The 18,840-nt window shown below is 40.0% G+C and overlaps 1 protein-coding gene across 2 annotated transcripts in view; it reads left to right on the top strand.

Moving 5' to 3' along the window:
• The window catches only part of LOC122797156 (zinc finger protein 850-like), a 127,107-nt gene that overhangs the window by 33,624 nt on the left and 74,643 nt on the right, over positions 1-18,840 (top strand). Inside the window, exons 2-3 of one of the 2 annotated variants that reach the window (XM_044065964.1) lie at positions 394-520; positions 1,277-1,393. In XM_044065964.1, coding sequence (XP_043921899.1) covers positions 394-520; positions 1,277-1,393 — 244 coding nt within the window. The remainder of the gene's footprint in view (positions 1-393; positions 521-1,276; positions 1,394-18,840) is intronic. The other variant, XM_044065966.1, reaches the window with a different exon arrangement.

Genomic DNA, 18,840 nt, shown 5'->3' with positions numbered 1-18,840 from the left:
CTTTCAGACTGCTGTATTCTTAGGTTCTTAGCTAATTACTAGGCTAGTTGCCCGTGTGGGCCATTTTAAGCATAGCCATTTCCCTCCCAAAGGTGAGAGTCAAGTCTAACTTTTGTCTGCTTGGCAAATACCTTAACCATTATAACAGTCCGTAATGCCAGTCATATTGTAGTTAATTTGTCTTCTAATTTATTGTACATATTTAAAGTCAGTAATTCTTTTGAAAAATTGTCTCAGATCCCTGCCTTTCATTAATAAACGTGAGGGGAAAACAGAACTATCCATTTTTCTTCCTGGACGACTTATTTTCTGTTTAACACTGTAATTGTGTCTCCTCTGTTTTTGGTGTGAAGCTAGTGATGTCCCATTGTAACTTGTTTCATATCCTTTCAGGCACCTGAGACATTTGATGATATTGCTGTCACATTTACGAAAGAGGAATGGAGGATATTAACCAAAAATGAGAAGCAACTTCACAAGGAAGTAATGACTCAGAATTATGAAAACATGGTGTCATTAGGTAAGGACTAAAAAAAAGTTAACATCTTAGAAGCTACATTCTGAGATAGATATATTTTTGTCTTGAAAATGAAAGGCAGTACCAAAGTACAGTCACGAAAAATGTTAATATATTTTTATCCTGCTTACTTAACTTTTAAGTTGCACATTATATCCATCCATCCTTGACTTCTGCTCCCATTTTTTGCACATGGGGTGTCACTTTAACAATGACAATCATCTATACCCAAGGTTTACACCACTGGGTGGCTAGCCCTGCCACAGCAGTTCATCTGAACCACAGACTTGCACAGAGACTCACACCTAGGACCAATTTAGAGTTTCCAATCCACCTGCTGCATGTCTTTGGAGTGTGTGAAGAAACCAGAGCAAACCCACACAAACACAAGGAGGGCATGCAGACTTTGCACAGAAAGCACTCCAGCTGAGAATTGAACCATGGAATCTCTGGCTGTGAGGTGACAACACTATCTGCTGTACTACTGTGTCAGCCAAATATGTGTTAGCTAATTGTATACTTTAACCTACCTTGGTCTTCCCCAAGACAGTTTCCTCCTTGTAACTTTGTAAAGATTCAGTGTCAAAGTAAATTAAAAATACAGTTTTTCTATATACCATGTCCTGGAAGCAGGGTACAAGCTTGGATAATGTTTAATTTGATTTTTCATTAAAAATTCTTATTAGTAATTGGATGAATATTTTCAGTGTTGTAAACCTCCTGTGTTGGTTTTCATTCTCCTGTTCATTGCATCCTTAGATCAAAGTACCCATTTCTTGTTCACTTGCTCTCCTAAGAGTCTCATCCAACTCAGAGTGACCCTGCTAACAGTCACTGCTACCAGCAGAGTTTTCAAGGCAAATGGGGGAAATGGAAGTAAGTTGCCATTTTTGTTTTTGTCATAGTAGACATGCATACACTCATACCTACATGTTCAGACCTCAAAATGATTGTGAAAAAAACAAAGGTGGAGGTGTATTCATCTGCATTAAAGCCAAGTACACCTCAAGACTGGTCAAACAGTATGACTGTCTCAAACTACTCCATGTCCAACTAACTGTAGGCAAAATACCCCACCACATAATTGTCAGCTATGTCCCCCACCGTAAAACAAAAAAATCACACCACCAACCTGGACTTATTGAAATCACTGCCCATACAGCTCAACACCTTAGTCATGGGTGATTTCAACTATCCTTCCATCAGCTGGGTGACATACACTAGTACAAACACGCTCACCCAGAGGTTCCGGGACTTCGTCAGTTCAAATGCTCTTGAACAGATAGTCTGCAACCCCACAAGGGGCTCAGATGTGCTAGACCTAGTTCTCACCAACATAGGGAGTCACTGCACTACTCCCCCTGTGTGATGCCATAAAACTGTCTCATTCAATGTAACCGTTGGACCTGACACCCCCACATGTGCTAAAAACTAAAAAAACTTTTCCAAAGCAAACTACAGACTACTGAGTGATGGTATCAAAAGTTTTATACCCCCCGCATTCACCGATGACAATGACTTCTGTGCAGAGGTGTATTCAGATGCCCTGTACAAGCACTTAAGCAACTGCATAGACTCGACTGTACCTGACCGGATGAAAACCAGCTCCTCCTGAAAAAACAAGGCACCCTGGCGGACCTCAAGTATAAACTGGTTATATAACAAAAGAAAGGAACTGATGTCTAAGAATAAAAGAGAACTGACTCAGCAGAGGAAGAATTCCCTCTGCATCTTGAACAAGCAAATCAGAAATCATGTAAAATCCACTAAAGCTAATTATGAAACTAAAAATAGCATCCTAAGGATAATCATAAGAGATCCTTTAACTACATTCAAAATCTAAAAGGGAATGTCCAGCTGTGTGCCAGACTGGTAGTAGATCGTAGTCTCTCCTTTGATAATCACATCGCCACAGTAGTCAGGAAATCCTTCTATGTGGCACACCTCATCACAAAGGGTTTCTCATCCAGGAAAAAAGAGGTAATTGTTCCCCTCTACTCATCACTCATTAGACCCATTATAGAGTACAACACCCCTTTTGGTATGTACCTCACAAGACATCTAACTCAACTGGAAAGGCCGCAGAAATACCTCACAAAGAGGATTACCGGCCTCAAACAGATGCCCTACGCAGACCGTCTCAAACAACTCCAGCTTTACTCCGTCGCATATCGCCTACTCAGAGGCGATCTCTGCCTAACATACAAAGCTGTGTCAAACCCAGAGCTGTTGGATATGCTCCATTTAAAGAAATCCCAATCCCTCCGAGCTACACGGTCTAGGGACCTAAACCTTGTCACCACAATAAACAGAACATGCTGGAGGAATAGATTTCTGTCCCAGAGACTTCCCATACTCTGGAACAAACTACCTATCTATATAAAACAAAGCTCCTCATTAGCACTCTTCAAGAAAAATCTTGTTGATTGGATGAGAGATAGGAAATTCACCCTGGGGATCACTTCTGTGGCTCTGCTTGACAGGGGTACAGGAAAATAATTTTCTTGTGTGGCAAAAGCTAGGGTACCTTTTGGCTAGGCTTATATAGGCTCTAGGGCCAATAGTCTAGTACCTACCTATGAACCTATGAACCACTCATACTGCCCTGGAGGAAACTGCCAAATTACTAGCTGACAGATTTGGTGCAAACTTCACCCCCTATCCCCACCAGCCATTACCAAAGCATACCCGACACCAGTTTTTTTTGCCTAGTATCTCTAGTGATCAGATCATCTCTGATTTTTAAGGCCAAACACATTGCCTCAGTGGGAGCAGATGACATTCCAGGATGCTTGTTAAGCAATCTAAAACTGGACCTTGCAGACCCACTTAGCACTATCTTTAGCCGTAGCCTGTGAACTGGTTTTGTTCCAGTGGAGTGGGGAACAACAACAGTGATTACCTTGGACAAAGGGGGGCCATCAACTGACTCTGGAAACTACAGACCCATAAATCTAACCAGTCTTATCTGCAAGACCATGGAAAGAATCATCATGGACCTTATCAGTAAGGACATAGGCGATGTTCATACTCTAGACCCAACCCAATTTAACTTCGTTAAGAGTAGATTATGCTTATTAAACCTAGTAGACTTCTTCAAGAAAGTCACCAAAGCTGTGGATGAAAGTAAAACAGTGCATACCACCTATCCTGACCTGGCCAAGGTTTTTGACACAATCTCTCATGACGGTATCATTGAGAAACTCTCCCAGCTGGAGAATAACCCTTACGTCACTAAATGAGTAGCCAACTGGCTCACCAACAGAACACATACTGCCAAAGTTGGAGACTCAACCTCTACCAGTAGACCTTTCACCAGTGGAGTACCACAAGGATCTGTGCTAGGCCCTTTACTGTTCGGAATCTATTTCTTGGAAATCCAGGCTAAAGTAGATGGCCTTTGGCTTACCAGGTTTCCTGATGATTGCAAACTGGGTGCAGTCATTGAGTCCCCCAACAATGTTAACATATTACAGGAAGGGCTAACACAGACAAATGATTGGTGCCAAAACCATGGTCTTAAAACTAAATGCAAAAAAGTGCATTATTATGTCCTTTGGCAAAGTGGAATTCCCCACTAATTACAGTATTGACAACACCCCCAAGCTCAAACCCAGTGGTGCAAGACCTGGGAACACAGGTAGATAGCAATCTGAACTTCAGCCACCAAGTTTCCACAGTGGTAAGAAAAGCCTTCTATGTTTCACACCTCATAAGTAAGGGCATTGCATCCAGGTCTAAGGACATAATAACCCCACTGTACTTGACCCCCATCAGGCCACTAATAGAGTACAATGCTCCCATTTGCATGTGCCTCATCAGACACCTTCAACAGCTGGATAGACCACAATGGTTTCTCACTAGGAAAATACAGGGCCTCCAAACCCTGATGTCTATGGATAGACTGAAAGCCCTGTCACTGTACTCTGTATTGCATAGACTGCTGAGAGGTTACTTGTGGCTGGCCTACAGGGCAGTCTCCGACCCTGCCTTGATGGAAATGCTGCACAACTGCAAATCTAATGGCATAATAGTCACTCACTTTAGGGATCTAAACCTAGCCTGTGACATTAACAGAACATACTGGAGAGAAAGATATATCTCCCAGAGACTGCCACTCCTCTGTAATAATCTTCCAGTTCATGTGAAGTAGAGCTTCTCACTGACCCTATTCAAGCACAACACAGACAAATGGATGCAAGACTGCAAATTAACCCAGGGGTGGCACCCACGTCTCTCACAGACAGGGGTAGTCAGTGTTGACCATAGACTCACTCTGTAAATTACATCCACCTAATAAGGACAATTAGGGCAAAAGGATTAACATGGCTAGGCTTGTAAGTGCTGTAGGGCAGCTAGCCTAGTAACCCCCTATGAACCTGTAATTAAAGTGAAGAATAATACTGCATGTTAGCAGTGTACCATGTATGATATATCGACTGTGTTAGCCATAACACAGCAATCTGCGTGATAAGCTATGTGTGTAATAATACTGCATGTTAGCAGTGTACCATGTGTGATATATAGACTGTTAGCCATAACACAGCAATCTGCATGATAAGCTACGTGTGCAGTAATACTGCATGTTAGCAGTGTACCATATATGATATATAGACTGTGTTAGCCATAACACAGCAATCTGCGTGATAAGCTATGTGTGCAATAATATTGCATGTTAGCAGTGTACCATGTATGATATATAGACTGCGTTAGTCATAACAGCAACCTGCGTGATAAGCTATGTGTGCAATAATACTGCATGTTAGCAGTGTACCATGTATGATATATAGACTGTGTTAGCCATAACACAACAATGTGCGTGATAAGCTGTGTGTGTAATAATACTGCATTTTAGCAGTGTACCATGTGTGATATATAGACTGTGTTAGCCATAACACAGCTATCTGCGTGATAAGCTATGTGTGTAATAATACTGCATGTTTGCAGTGTACCATGTGTGATATATAGACGGTGTTAGCCATAACACAGCAATCTGCGGTGTAAGCTATGTGTGCAATAATACTGCATGTTAGCACTGTACCATGTATGATATATTGACTGTGTTAGCCATAACACAGCAATCTGCGTGATAAGCTATGTGTGCAATAATGCTGCATGTTAGCACTGTACCATGTATGATATCTAGACTGTTAGCCATAACACAGCAATCTGCGTGATAAGCTATGTGTGTAATAATACTGCATGATAGCAGTGTACCATGTATAATATATAGACTGTCTTAGCGATAACACAGCAATCTGTGCGATAAGCTATATCAGGTTTCATTTGCATCATCTGCAGTAGTAACGAAGAATTTGAATTTATCTTATTTTACATGTATCATACAGAGGGGAAGCACATTCAGATATCTTGCCTTGAACATCTGTTTTCACCTGTAGCATCAAATGTGATTGTTTTTTTTTTTCAACATTCGCTGCCCTACTGAAAAAAATCTTGTGTATCCTTCCTCAGTCATCAAGTTACATAGGTTACAATGGGAGGTTTACCATACTATCCTCAAAATATTGTATATAGCCACTACACTGTAGTTACAGGTAACTCCAAACAAAATCATGTTTGTTAAACAGAATATGTGAATAAGGCTCACTGTCCGGTTCGATTCTCAACTAGAGCATCTTCTGCATGGAGACATGCGTGAATGGGCATACCTTCGTTGAAGGTTGTGCATCAGGGCTGGTAACTCGGCATGTAAAAATCAACTACCAATCATTAGCGGACCGGAGTTCCGCTGTGGCGACCCCTAACCGGGAAAAGCTGAAAGACACAACAACATATGTGTAGCCCAGAGAAGATAGCCTCAGCCCATGGAGAAACTCAAGAAAATAGATTTACCAAGCAATGTTTGCATGAAACATTTGTGATGTGATGGAATTATTTACTATGCATATGCATGAGTAGATTTGTGTTATAATTTTAACAGCTAGGCTACTGGGCAACAATAAGCTAATTGTATTCTCGTATGTGTAAATAATTTTATATGTGCTAGCTGGTACAGTATACTCATGAAAACTAGACCTTTTTGTGTACTGCATGTTTCCACAATTATACATGTAGATTTTGTGAAAGGCAAGTTCTGTCTCCTGAACCTAATAAACTTCTTTCAAAAGCTTACAGGGGTTATGGAAAGTGGTCATTCTGTGTATTCTGTATTTCACCTGGCCAAGACTTCGGGCACTATCTCCCACGCTGGTATTATTGAAAAATTAGACAAGCTTGATATGACCTCCTGCATTGTCTACTGAATTGCAAACTGAATATCCAGCAGGTCCGTAGTTCTGACAGTTGTTAATTCCCTTTCGGAATGTAAATTTGTAACTAGTGGGTGCCACAAGAATCAGTTGTGAGCCTTCTCTTTGGCATTTATTTTGCAGGCATCCATGCCAATAGCACAGAAGGATGGTTGACTGCAAACTGAGCACTGTTATCCACTCATTCACCGATACAAAACAGCTCTAACAAGGGCTGGAATATGCACATACATGGTGTATCAGAAATGGCCTCAAACTAAATGAAGGAAAGCGTAGCATAGTAGTGATGGCAGAAAGGTTGTTCCCTCCAAATATGTTATAAATGGTACTCCTCTTCAAACAGATATAGTCATAAGAGACCAAGGTCATTTTGTGTGGGTAACTTTCTCATTTGATCATCATGTTGCCACCGCGATCAGGAAATCCTGCTATATATAGCTCAGTTAATTTTTATGGGAATATCTTCAAGATCCAAATAAGTCATTCTACCATCGTACTCCTCCCTTATCAGACCACTGTGCCCTCTTTGGTATGTACAAATCCAAGCATATCACTCAACTGGTAAAGCCCCAAAGTTTTTTAACCAAGTAAATTAAAGGTCTTAAATCCTTCAACTACCCAACAGATTAGCATGAACCTCCTTATACTCTGTACCCCACAGGTTGCTGCAAGATGACCTGGCTCTCACTTTTCAAGCCATGAAAGACCCAGACCAACATGACTTCTTATTTACTCACAAAACCAGTAGCTCTACAAACACATGCACTAAGGACCTAAATCTGCACCAACAGATAAACAAGATTCAATAGTGAGATGGATTCCTAAGTCATTGTATTCCAAAGAGACCAAAGAGAGATGAGTTCCTAAGTCAATGTATTCCAAAGTGAGAAAGGTTCGCAACTCAATATATTCCAAACAAAGATGGGTTCCTAATTCAGTGTGCTCCATGGTGAGAGATGGGTTTGTAATTCAATGTGTTCCGAAGAGAGATGGGTTTCTAATTCAATGTATTCTGAAGAGAGATGGGTTCCTAATTCAGTGTATTCTGAAAAGAGCTGGGTTCCTAATTCAATGTATTCCTAGCCTATAGACTGTTACCACTACAGTTCAAACAAACTACTACTTTGGCGACTTTTAAGGCTAGTCTTGATGACCAGATGGGTAGACACAAATTTACACCAGGGTTATCATGTACAGCCCTGTTGGGTTTAGGAGGTAAGCACTATTAAGTGTTTGAAAAGGGTGGCAAGAACATTTGTCTCCTTAAAGGTATAAATGGCTAAGCATCATATGGTGCCCGTAATCACTTGCCTAGTATATTCCTATGTAGCAAACAATGTTGCATCAAGTCCAGAGAAAAAATTATAAAGCTGTTAGATAATTCATATGTTTTGTAATGAGTATAGTAAAGAGCAGTGGCCCTTAGTAAAGAGAATTGGCCCTTAGTAAAGAGAATTGGCCCTTAAATGGATCCTTGGAGGGATCCCAGATGTGACTAGAAAATGGCCTGGGTATAGATTTGCCCTCAAAAGCTATTTGGATTCTCCCTTTTAGCCAGTTCATCAACTGAGTGAGGAAGGAATGCATAAACTACAGGTAAGGAGGATGTGCATAACAAGGACTATCAGGTAAGGAGGATGTGCATAACAAGGACTAAGGAGGATGTGCATAACAAGGACTATCAGGTAAGGAGGATGTGCATAACAAGGACTATAAAATTAAGTCACTCGATGTCAGCATAGTAGGGGAGAAGGAAGGCCACTAGTAAAGTGATAGATCATAGTATAATTGCCTGTGACATAATTGACATGTTAGTCAGGAAAAGCACTTGGTGGCTATTGACTGGATAGACTAGCGAAGAAAAGAGAGACATATTGACAACAAAATTCATATTGCTTTTTTTTTGGAGGGGTAAACTGACGTGATAGTTAATGCAGTTCCTGTCCACGAAACAGGACCCTAGTGCAGAAGCCTAACCTGTTCCTGTTAATTAACTTAATCTATATCTTACATACTATTAATTTCAGAAGAAGCATTCTACGACCAGTACTTTTCTAAGGGTGGGCAGGCAGAAGGGTAGGTTAGGTCTTGTTTGTGCCAACCTGATCCTAATAATCAGCTTATACTTTAGGTACTGACAGGGTTAATAAGAAACCTCTTAATGCCAAGTTTCTAAGCCACCATGGTGAAACTGGCTGCTAAATTCTGCCAAACCCAGGTAAAAAAAGATTTGTGCCCACAGTAATACTTTTGAGTGTTAGCTGGGCAGAGAGGGATGCATGTAACTGTGATAGCATAAAGTGGGTTCACAAGCTATGGGGCTATCAGATAGTGCTTACATGATTTAACAACAGGTTATTTACTGACTGACTGTATTGTTTTTGTGATCTGGAATCTGTTTGTTAAGCCTGTTTTTATTTCAGGTGACGGTATTACTTCACTGGCTGTCTTATGCAAATAAATTGAATTAGAAAAGTTACAATCAAGAAGCAACAACAGCAATAATGTGTTGAACTAGTAAGAGTAATTAAGGAGCATTCAGCAGAACAAATACAATACGGTTAAGAATAGTGTTTAAACACAGGTCTATATTAGATCATCAAAATGTTAGTGCTTCGAATGGTCTAATATCGAACCGAACACAGTGAATGCTGAAAATATCAAAGCTGCAGATAACCGAATTTTTTCCTAGGGAAGGAATTCGGTTGTCCGTTTCTGTGGCTTCGCTATTTTCAGCACTATGGTGGAAAGTTAAGGGTCGGGTTCAGGTAAGTGTGCAATTGTGTGGACTATAGGGTTACGGCGGGATATGTGAGTTAGGGTTAGGGCGCGGGTGAGGTGAGTGTGCGATAGTGATAGACTTTAGGGTTAGGGCGGCGTATGTGAGTTAGGGTTAGGGCACAGGTGAGGTGAGTGTGCAATAGTGACGGACCTTAGGGTTAGGGTTTGGGTTAAGGATAGTGGATAGATAGTACTGTATGTACAGTTTAGTGTAGGGTTAGATGTAGTATTTTAAGTGTATGTGTGTGGATTGCTGTTTTTTTGGTGTGCTTGTGTTGTGTGTGTGTTTCTCGGAACAGTGATTTTTTTCCCAGGGGAAAAAATTCACTGTTCTGAGCTTTCAATGTTTTTAGATTTCATGGTTAGAAGTTCGAGGTTGTTGTATTCGATGATGTGCTGTTTTGTTGAACTGATATAGACCCTTTAAACACATCTATGTATGTAAGTGCATCAGTTAAACACACATATACTGGGACAAAATGTTGCTGAGCAAAGTTGTCAGTTGCTGATCATAAAGGTATAGGTTCATAGGTAGGTACTAGGCTATCGGCCCAAGGGCCTACGTAAGCCTAGCTAGCAAGGTTCCATAGCTTACGCCACCCAAGAAAGTTATTTTCCAGTGCCACTGTCCAGCAGAGACAGAAAAGTGATCCCCTGGGTGTATTTCCTATTTCCCATCTACTCATTAAGATTTTTCTTTAAGAGTGCTAATGAAGAACTTTGCTTGACATAGATGGGTAGCTTGTTCCAGAGTATAGGAAGTCTCTGGGACAGGAATCTATCCCTCCAGCGTGTCCTGTTTATTGTGGTGACAAGGTTTAGGCCTCTATTGCGTGTAGCTTGGAGGGATTGGGATTTCTTTAGGTGAAGCATGTCCAACAGCTCTGGGTTTGACATAGCTTTATATGTTAGGCAGAGATCACCAGGTGAAGCATGTCCAACAGCTCTGGGTTTGACATAGCTTTATATGTTAGGCAGAGATCACCTCGGAGTAGGCAATATGCTATGGAGTAAAGCTGGAGTTTTTTGAGGTGGTCAGTGTAGGGCATTTGTTTGAGGTCAGTAATCCTCTTTGTGAGGTACTTCTGTGGCCTTTCCAGTTGCTGCAGATGTCTTGTGAGGTACATTCCAAAAGGGGCGTTGTACTCTGTAATGGGTCTAATGAGTGACGAGTAGAGGGGAACAATGACCTCTTTTTTCCTGGATGAGAACCCTTTTATGATGAGGTGTGCCACATAGAAGGACTTCCTGACTACTGTGGTGATGTGACTATCAAAAGAGAGACTACTGTCCACCTGGGTCCCAAGGTCTCTTATCACGCATTCGGTGTTAAGTAGATTGCTGTCTATGTGGTAGTTTCTGGGTACAGAGTTTTTACCAAAGGGGATGACACTGCACTTTTTGGCATTGAGCTTGAGGCCATGGCTCTGACACCAGGCATCTGTCTCAGTGAGGCCCTTCTGTAGGATGTCCACATCATTTGGGGACTTGACTATGGCTTCTAGTTTGCAGTTATCTGCAAACTTCATTAGCCAGAGGCCTTCTGTGTTAGCCTGTACTTCAGAGAAGTAGATACCAAACAGGAGAGGTCCCAGGATAGAACCCTGTGGTACTCCTATTTTACATGAGTAGAAACATTTTTATCTATAAAAATTTACATTAACAATTGACATTAAGTAAAACGTTTTAGAATGTTTTCTCATTACTGTCTCTCTCCTCTGCCTCCACATGTAGGATTTTCTACTGTTTTTTCAGCTTTTCCTCTGAAAATGTAAGCCTTGCTTCATTACTTAAGATAGAATGTTCATTCCATGGGTATGCCTGTGGAAGGAAATTCCTCTTTAAGTCAGGCCTACAGTGTTTCTTTTGCCTGGTGTTACCCATAACATGTATCATATTTGTCCTGAATTCACCAATATTACCCTTTAGTATCAACATCAAGAGCTTAAGCTTTTCTGATTGAACACTTGTCAGTAAAAGATTCCAGTGAACCTTCCGGTTCTTTAGTGGTGACATTCCTTAATCGGTGTCCTGCACTAGGTTTAAATAGTTGCCCCTGAGTTGACCTCGACTTATGGTGACTCCATAGGAAGACCCCATAGGGTTTTTGTGGTGTATTACAGAAGTAGATTGCCAAGCCTTTCTTCTATGCAGATACTGCTGCTGCCCAGCTGTTCCCCAGCCAGGTATTGAACCCATGTTTGCCAGTCAGTAATTCTGTACCTTAACCTCTGAGTTATCAGGCCGGGGTAGGTTTACCGTATCACTCATTGTATTGTTTTGATGACAACTTTTTTCCAGTAGTATTGATACTGGTGTATTTATATTTATTTTTTACAGAAAAGGTCTGACTGTGAATAAAATAACCCATTTTCAATAAAGGCCAGGGGAGAAAAGCTCCAGAAAAAATAAATACAATTGGTATACATTCCACACAAAATAAATATATATATATATATATATATATATATATATATATATATATATATATATATATATAAAATAATGAATGGCAGAAAAAAATAAATAAGGAACATTCAGCTGTTTTAAATGATTGTGCTAGTGTAACATGGAAAGAATGGTGGGGTTCATATCACTCCCAAATGCTGCATTGTCAGTTTTAGGACCATAAGGTCCAGTGGTGATGCTTCCTGCATTGGGTATCTTCTCGACAATGATGTTGTTGTTGTTGTTGACTCTATTGCTGTTGCTACTGATGGTGTTCTCTGAGCCAACGCCGGATGTGAGGTACTCATTGCTGATGTCAACACCAACCCTTTTGGTGACAAAGTGGGATAATGTAGGGGTTTGTAACCTAATTTAGCGAGATTGTCTATAGTGCCCAAGTGGGGTATTGTCAAAGGACTTGGCAAAGTTGAGGTGGGCAGTATGCACCATTTTGCCCTCATCCATTTGGTGACCTTTTTGAAGAAGTCCATCAAGCTGAGTAGGCATGACGTGTGCTTGTCAAACCCAAATTAAGTTGGATCCAATATTTGAAGGTTTCCTATGTCTTCATTTAACATTTACATGTTTTTTTATTTAATAACATTTGTTAACGGGAAAGTCTGTGTGGGCACCAGTGCCCTTTTCAGTGGAGGCCCATGAAGAAAAACTCCAAAGTAACAAATTTAATGCAATCAGTATTTGTAATCACAAATTTTATAATGCATTTTCAGTGACTACATATCATAGTGTTCAGTATAATAACATTTGTATTAATATTTACAAACATCAATATGCAAGCATTGTGTTGCGAATTTACAGATAAAAGAGTGATGTATAAGATAGGTAGGGGTAATTTAAGAAATACATTAGAATGAGGTATTAGAGGAAATAATTATGTTTAAATGTTAATAGTGAAATAGTGATGGAATAGTGATTTGGCTGTGATAATTAGAAGTAGGTATAGTAGTTTAAGTACTATAATAAAGTTAGGTATTAGAAGGGGATAAGCAGACTGAGTGATTTAGCACTTTAAAGGAAGGTATTAAAAAGTGGTTAAGGATGTTAGCAGACGATATGTCCCAGGTAAGGATCAGGGATGATGTCAGGAAGCAGAGATGAAGTCTTTTAGTAATGGCTTAAAAAGATGAAGGTATGAAATAGACCTGATTGATATAGGAATTTTATTCCAAGTTCTGGCTACATTATTGGAATAAAGCCTGACCCCAGTAACCCTTTCTGGTTTGTAGATGGTAAGCAGTTGTTTATCATCTCACCAAAAGAGAAGGCTTGGTAAATAGACCTGGAGCATGGAGCTAATTGCTGGGCAGGCAAATGGGGTATAAATGATTTTGTGGGTTAAGATGAGTTGGGTATAAGATAGGTGGTGAGGAGGTTTGAGCCAGTAAAGTGTTTTTAGTGCTAAACACTGGTGTGTCTGGTAAGGTTTATTTGCAAGCAAATCTTGCATCTTTGTTGTAGCTTTGTTCAAGTTTAGAATGAAGTGAGGCCTATAGGTTGGTCATGACAGGGGCTCCATATGGGAGAGAGGGTAAGAGGTAAGTGGTAGCTAGAGTTACCTTGGCAGAGTTTGAAAGGAATTTCTTTACTCTCTGAAGGGTACCTAGTTTTTGGTGGGTTTTCTTGATTCTGTTGTGGACAAGTAAACCAAATTTAAGATTGTCATCAATTGTTAAGTCAAGTAGTTTTGTATGTGAGGTAATTGAATCACGGTATTATATAAGGAAGAAATTTTAAAGAGTATATTTTTTCATGGGAATGGGATTTTGGAAAAAAAGTATTTTTTTTTTGTGATTTAGTAGCAGGTAATTATCCTGTGGTCAACTTTCAACAGAGTTAAAGGCTTCTTGAGTAATTCTCTGAAGAAGTATGAGGTTATAAGTGCATGCTAGGGTAGAATCATCAGAGGACACTTTCTGAGTGGATTCATGTAGATTCTTAATGAATATATTGAAAAGTAAAGGACTGAGACTGGAACCTTGTAGCATCCCAGTACTGACACGAAGGAAGGCAGAAAAGATGGAGAACCATAACATATCCATGATTACTCTTTCCATAACTTTGCATATTGGACTAGTCTGGCTTATGGGTCAGTAGTTCACTAGGGTCATGAATGGTCTGCCCTTGTGTAGCGGGATCACCATTGCAGTCCTTCATTTGTTCGGTATAAAGCCTGTTTGGAAGTTGTGGTTAAACAGTGATTCTGGTGGGCTCGATAGCTCATGGTTCATGCTATTAAGGCAGCATCCTCAAATATTTTGGGGCCCACTCGATACAGTGGTCCTGGTCTTGGAGAGTGCCTTGAGGAGCTGCTTCTTAGTGGTAGTTGGGGGGAGATGGTTGCGGACACTTCCTGGGGTGTATCACAGGGGAGTGGGGTGTAAATTAAAGCTAAATTTGATAGCTTGTAAATTAGCTATATATCCCAGCCCAATATAGATGCCACCATTTACAGTTAATTCACTGCATTATTGTGTGTTGCCTTTGAGGTTGCAGACAGAGCTAAGAAAGCCTGTAATTGTCCTTGGCCTGGGAGGTTACATTTGCCTTGGATTTTGCTTTGGTAGACTTTTTTAGCCCCTTGTTAAGATTGATGAGGGAGTTATTACTTTGTTGGGCATTGCTCCTCCTAGTTTTTCTCATGATTTTTTCCTTTTTCTATAATTTGTTGATGTTGGGATTCCACCAAGATGGCTTGTTTTTTGCATTCATTCTGCATTTTTTCTGGGTAGGTGTCTCTGTGCAGCTGCTAATGTGATTATACAGGGTTTCTGTGAAGTTTCTGCATTAGCAGCTGTGTTGTCCGGGATTGGGGAGCTTGAAATTTTTCCAGGGTGTCACTTAGGTTCATAGGTTAATAGATTAGTACTAAGCTAACTACCCTTGCAAGCCATTTTAAGAAGCATTAATTACCCCAGGAGAGATCAAACCCTGCACCTTGTATTTGTAAGGCAAACACCTTAACCATTAGGCCACCCTTCCAACCCACTTAATAGTAGGAACTTTGTCTTAGAATAATTCCTTAAAATTATACAGTATATGGTATTCAAGTGTGGGTGTGTGAAAACGCATGCATTTGTGTGCGTGTGCGTGTGTGTGTGTGTGTGTGTGTGTATGTTTGTCTCATCAAATATTGCATGCTCCAGAGGGACCATAAAAATTAATCTTTTTTTGAGCCCCATCACACCCCCTCCTAATTATATATACCAACTGCGAGATTGTGCAACAGAGGGTAAAGGGCAAATTTCCAGATCCCACTCTACCTCGATCTCACATGTGAAGCAGCTGTCAGGCTGAAAAACAAGGAAAGCAGAGCATTTGTTCTTAGAGACTGTAACCATACACATATACATGTGTGTATGTGTGTGTGTGTGTGTGTGTTTGCATATGTGTGTGTGTGTGTGTGTGTGTGTGTGTGTGTGTGTGTGTGTGTGTGTGTGTGTGTGTGTGTGTATATATATATATATATATATATATATATATATATATATATCGATAGATATATAAACTTAGTTTGAGTACATATTGTCTTCTGTAGAGTTAGTCATTGGTGTTGTAACTATGCAAGTCTATTGTTTAAAATGTATTGTTTTGAAGGTTTTGGTAAAATAGAATATAAATTAAGGTGTGGAGCTATGCCCCCCACACCTCCCAAAGTGGGGGGCTGTGCCCCCCAACTATATATACTAACTCCAGGATTGCACTACAGTGGGGAAAAGGGCATATACCTTTTACTTGCCTTACAGTACTCTACACATTGCCATATATACTAACTGCAGTTCAGTGAAATACGATTCAGTGAAATGAGTCTTCAGTAGTGTGGGTTTTCAGCGAAGTGGTCAGGGTGAAATGAAATTCAGTGAAATGAGATTCAAAGAAACAAAGTAGACCCTAATATATATATATGGTTTACAATCACATGTTCGTTTGTGTTTTAGACGAATGGAATATGTGCGAAAACCACTTGGCAGAACCAGTAGAGCAATCACCATAATGTCGAAGCTGACAAGAGTGAATGGCCACTGTTGTCAACTCCAACATTGTGGTGCAGATTGCACTATAGTGGGGATGGGGAAATGTACCCTTACCCTCACTGTAGTGCGATCTCGGAGTTTGTATGTATAAGTGGGGGGGGGGTGCTGCCCTACAAAAAAACTGTTGTAGAATGTTGAGTAGGTAGAAGCATTTCAATGTAGTCAACATGTTCGACATTCGACTTCACTGAAATCCTTGGTTCGGCCTTTACATTGTTCGGTGTTCAGATATTCGAACATTTGGTTCGGACATCTGTACATTCGAACAATGTACAGTCAAACATGTGATAGTAAACCTATATAAATCATACTGTTGTAGACTTTTGTTGTCTGACTTCGGAGTTGGTATACATAATTTGCAGGAGGTAGGGTGGGGGTGCAGGGGGGGGGTGTCCCACTGCAATAGGACTAGTTTTGGATGTGATTAGATTTTTTAGCTATTTTGTGTTTGGATATGTTTCGGTTTTGATATTATGCATATAATGTGCATATGTGGACAAACTAGTATCTGACTAGAGGTCAATATTGAACCTTGCAGCGTTGAGCTGTGAAGTGGAAACCTGAACCTCTGAGGCACCATACTGCTCACGTTTCTAATTGTGTTCTCGTATTTCCATTTTTGTTTTAAAAGCCGTCACCTTCTTAATCTCAGCTGATTTCCTTGAGTTACTTGTAAGTTGTATGCCCCCGCCATCCTGCTCGCCTAAAAGCTGTATGTAATCTTCTTTAATTTTTATTCTTATGGCACATTATGTAATTTTTGTCATTTTGGTTGTCCTGTCTTGAGTTGCTTTACCTTTTAGCTAACCACTTGACTGCCTGTAGATTTGCATACTGTTGTTAAGTTTCCAAGCTGGCTGCCATTGAAAGCCGCAACAGGACTAATTCACAGTTACCTTAGTTGTTAAGATCTTAGCACAAGAAATCTGGACAAAGCCTGACATAATGGGGGGACAAATGAACAGAAATAAAGACACATTTTCTGAAGGGCATGAAGTCAGAAACTCAAATACATGTGATTATTTAGTGACTTTAAACAGATCATCCCAGTAATTTATCAAAAAAACACATTTTTATGAGGAACAGACCAAAGATATGAGGCAAAAATTTGGACATTTGCAAAAAATCTGTACGGTTGAGAGGTATGCTCTTAGATCAAGGTATCTGGATAAGCCTAAAATAAACAGGGGACAAAGGCTCAAAATAGGAACATATTTTAAATATGTTGCATTAGCATGCATCTCCTGAAGGGAGGCGGGTGAGAAAGAGAGAGAAAGTGAATGAGATCAACCATTGGCAGTAGTAAAGAGGTTTGCATATCTGGACCTTTCAATTGAAGAAATCTGGATAAAGAGTAAAATAAAGTGGGAACAAAGGCTCAAGCATAGGAACAGATTTTAATTATTGCTCTTATAAAATTACAGACTTGCTTAAATAAAGGGATTTGTGTTAGCATGAATTTTCTGAAGGAAATAAAAGTCCAAAACTCAAATGTATGTCATTATTTAGTAACTTCTATCTCCAATGACTGACAAAAAACAAACGTTTTAGGAGTAAGTGACCAAAAAATAAAATACTTGGATATTTTTAAAGTATTATATTTTGGATGTAAGATGCTTCCTCCAACACTATTAGCATATAATACAGCAAGTTTGAAACCTTAAGCAGAGGAATTATTTTACATTAAAATATATAAAACAAAATAATGTAGTAATAAAAAAAAAGCAAAACAAAGCATTTTTTACAGACAATCCATTTTCTAAGTGCAAAAATGCCCTCCAGGTTGTGTGTTATTATGGAAATAACACCCTTCCAGGGCTATAGAGGCCTCAGAAGACCCTTGGGCGGGTATTATTTCCACAATAACAGACACCCTGTTGGGCATTATTGCTTGCGTAAGAGTTTTTCAATGTAACCTTTTCCTCTTTTACCAAATACTTTGATGATACCTCTTGTCTGAGCACTGATATACCCTGCCTCCCATGTCTTAGTGATAATATTTAAGACTTTTACAGGATTTCTGTGTCTTCTTGCCTTGGCACTATCTTTTTTCTATTAATAAAAGAGAGAGACTTTACCTATATACTCTATTCTAGTTTTCTAGATTTTGTAATGTTACTGCTTTTGTTTTTTGTTTTTTTCTCCTTTATTGAAATTTCTCTATGACGATAAACCTTCTGGCTTTATAAAAATGCATGGGCTGTAACCACAAGATACCTTACGTGGCCAAACATTTTAAGTGCGTATACTGTCTCAGGGCCACACAGTTGGATGAACACTGTGCTGTATGTACATTCTTTGGTACCCGGGCAATAGTAGAGAGTAAAAAACTATTCCTTATGAGACTTCTCTGTGACCCTGTGGGAGAATCGTCCAAGTCTCAGCATATTGATACTGGAGCTTCCCCGGCTTCTTCTAAGAAATCTGCTGACAAATCTAAAGGGGACAGAAGTCACTAGACTTAAGGAGAACACTAAGTGGTCTAGAAAGCTGTTTCAGTCTTCATCATCTCTGGCATCCTCTGCTCTGGCTGCTAAGTCTTCCAAGTCTTCAGATTCAGTGCTTTTCTCTGAGACAATCTTGATTGACTGTAAGACTCCCCATCTCCTGGAGCTGCATTTTTCACCAGAGCAAGTCTCTCCTCAGCTCTGATTGTCTTTTGTTCAAGAGAGGGTTAGCAGTTGCTCATTGAGACCTCCTTCCACTGTTTCCTTCCTGTGGTCAGTTCAGTCAGCCAAGATCCTTTCCAAAGCAGATGTGAACCGTATGATGA

This window comes from Protopterus annectens, chromosome 3.part0 (genome assembly GCF_019279795.1).
Source record: "Protopterus annectens isolate FY-2018-M chromosome 3.part0, PAN1.0, whole genome shotgun sequence".
NCBI lineage: Eukaryota > Metazoa > Chordata > Ceratodontiformes > Protopteridae > Protopterus > Protopterus annectens.
Note: the sequence above shows the minus strand (reverse complement) of the source record. Positions and strands in the feature narration are given on the sequence as shown.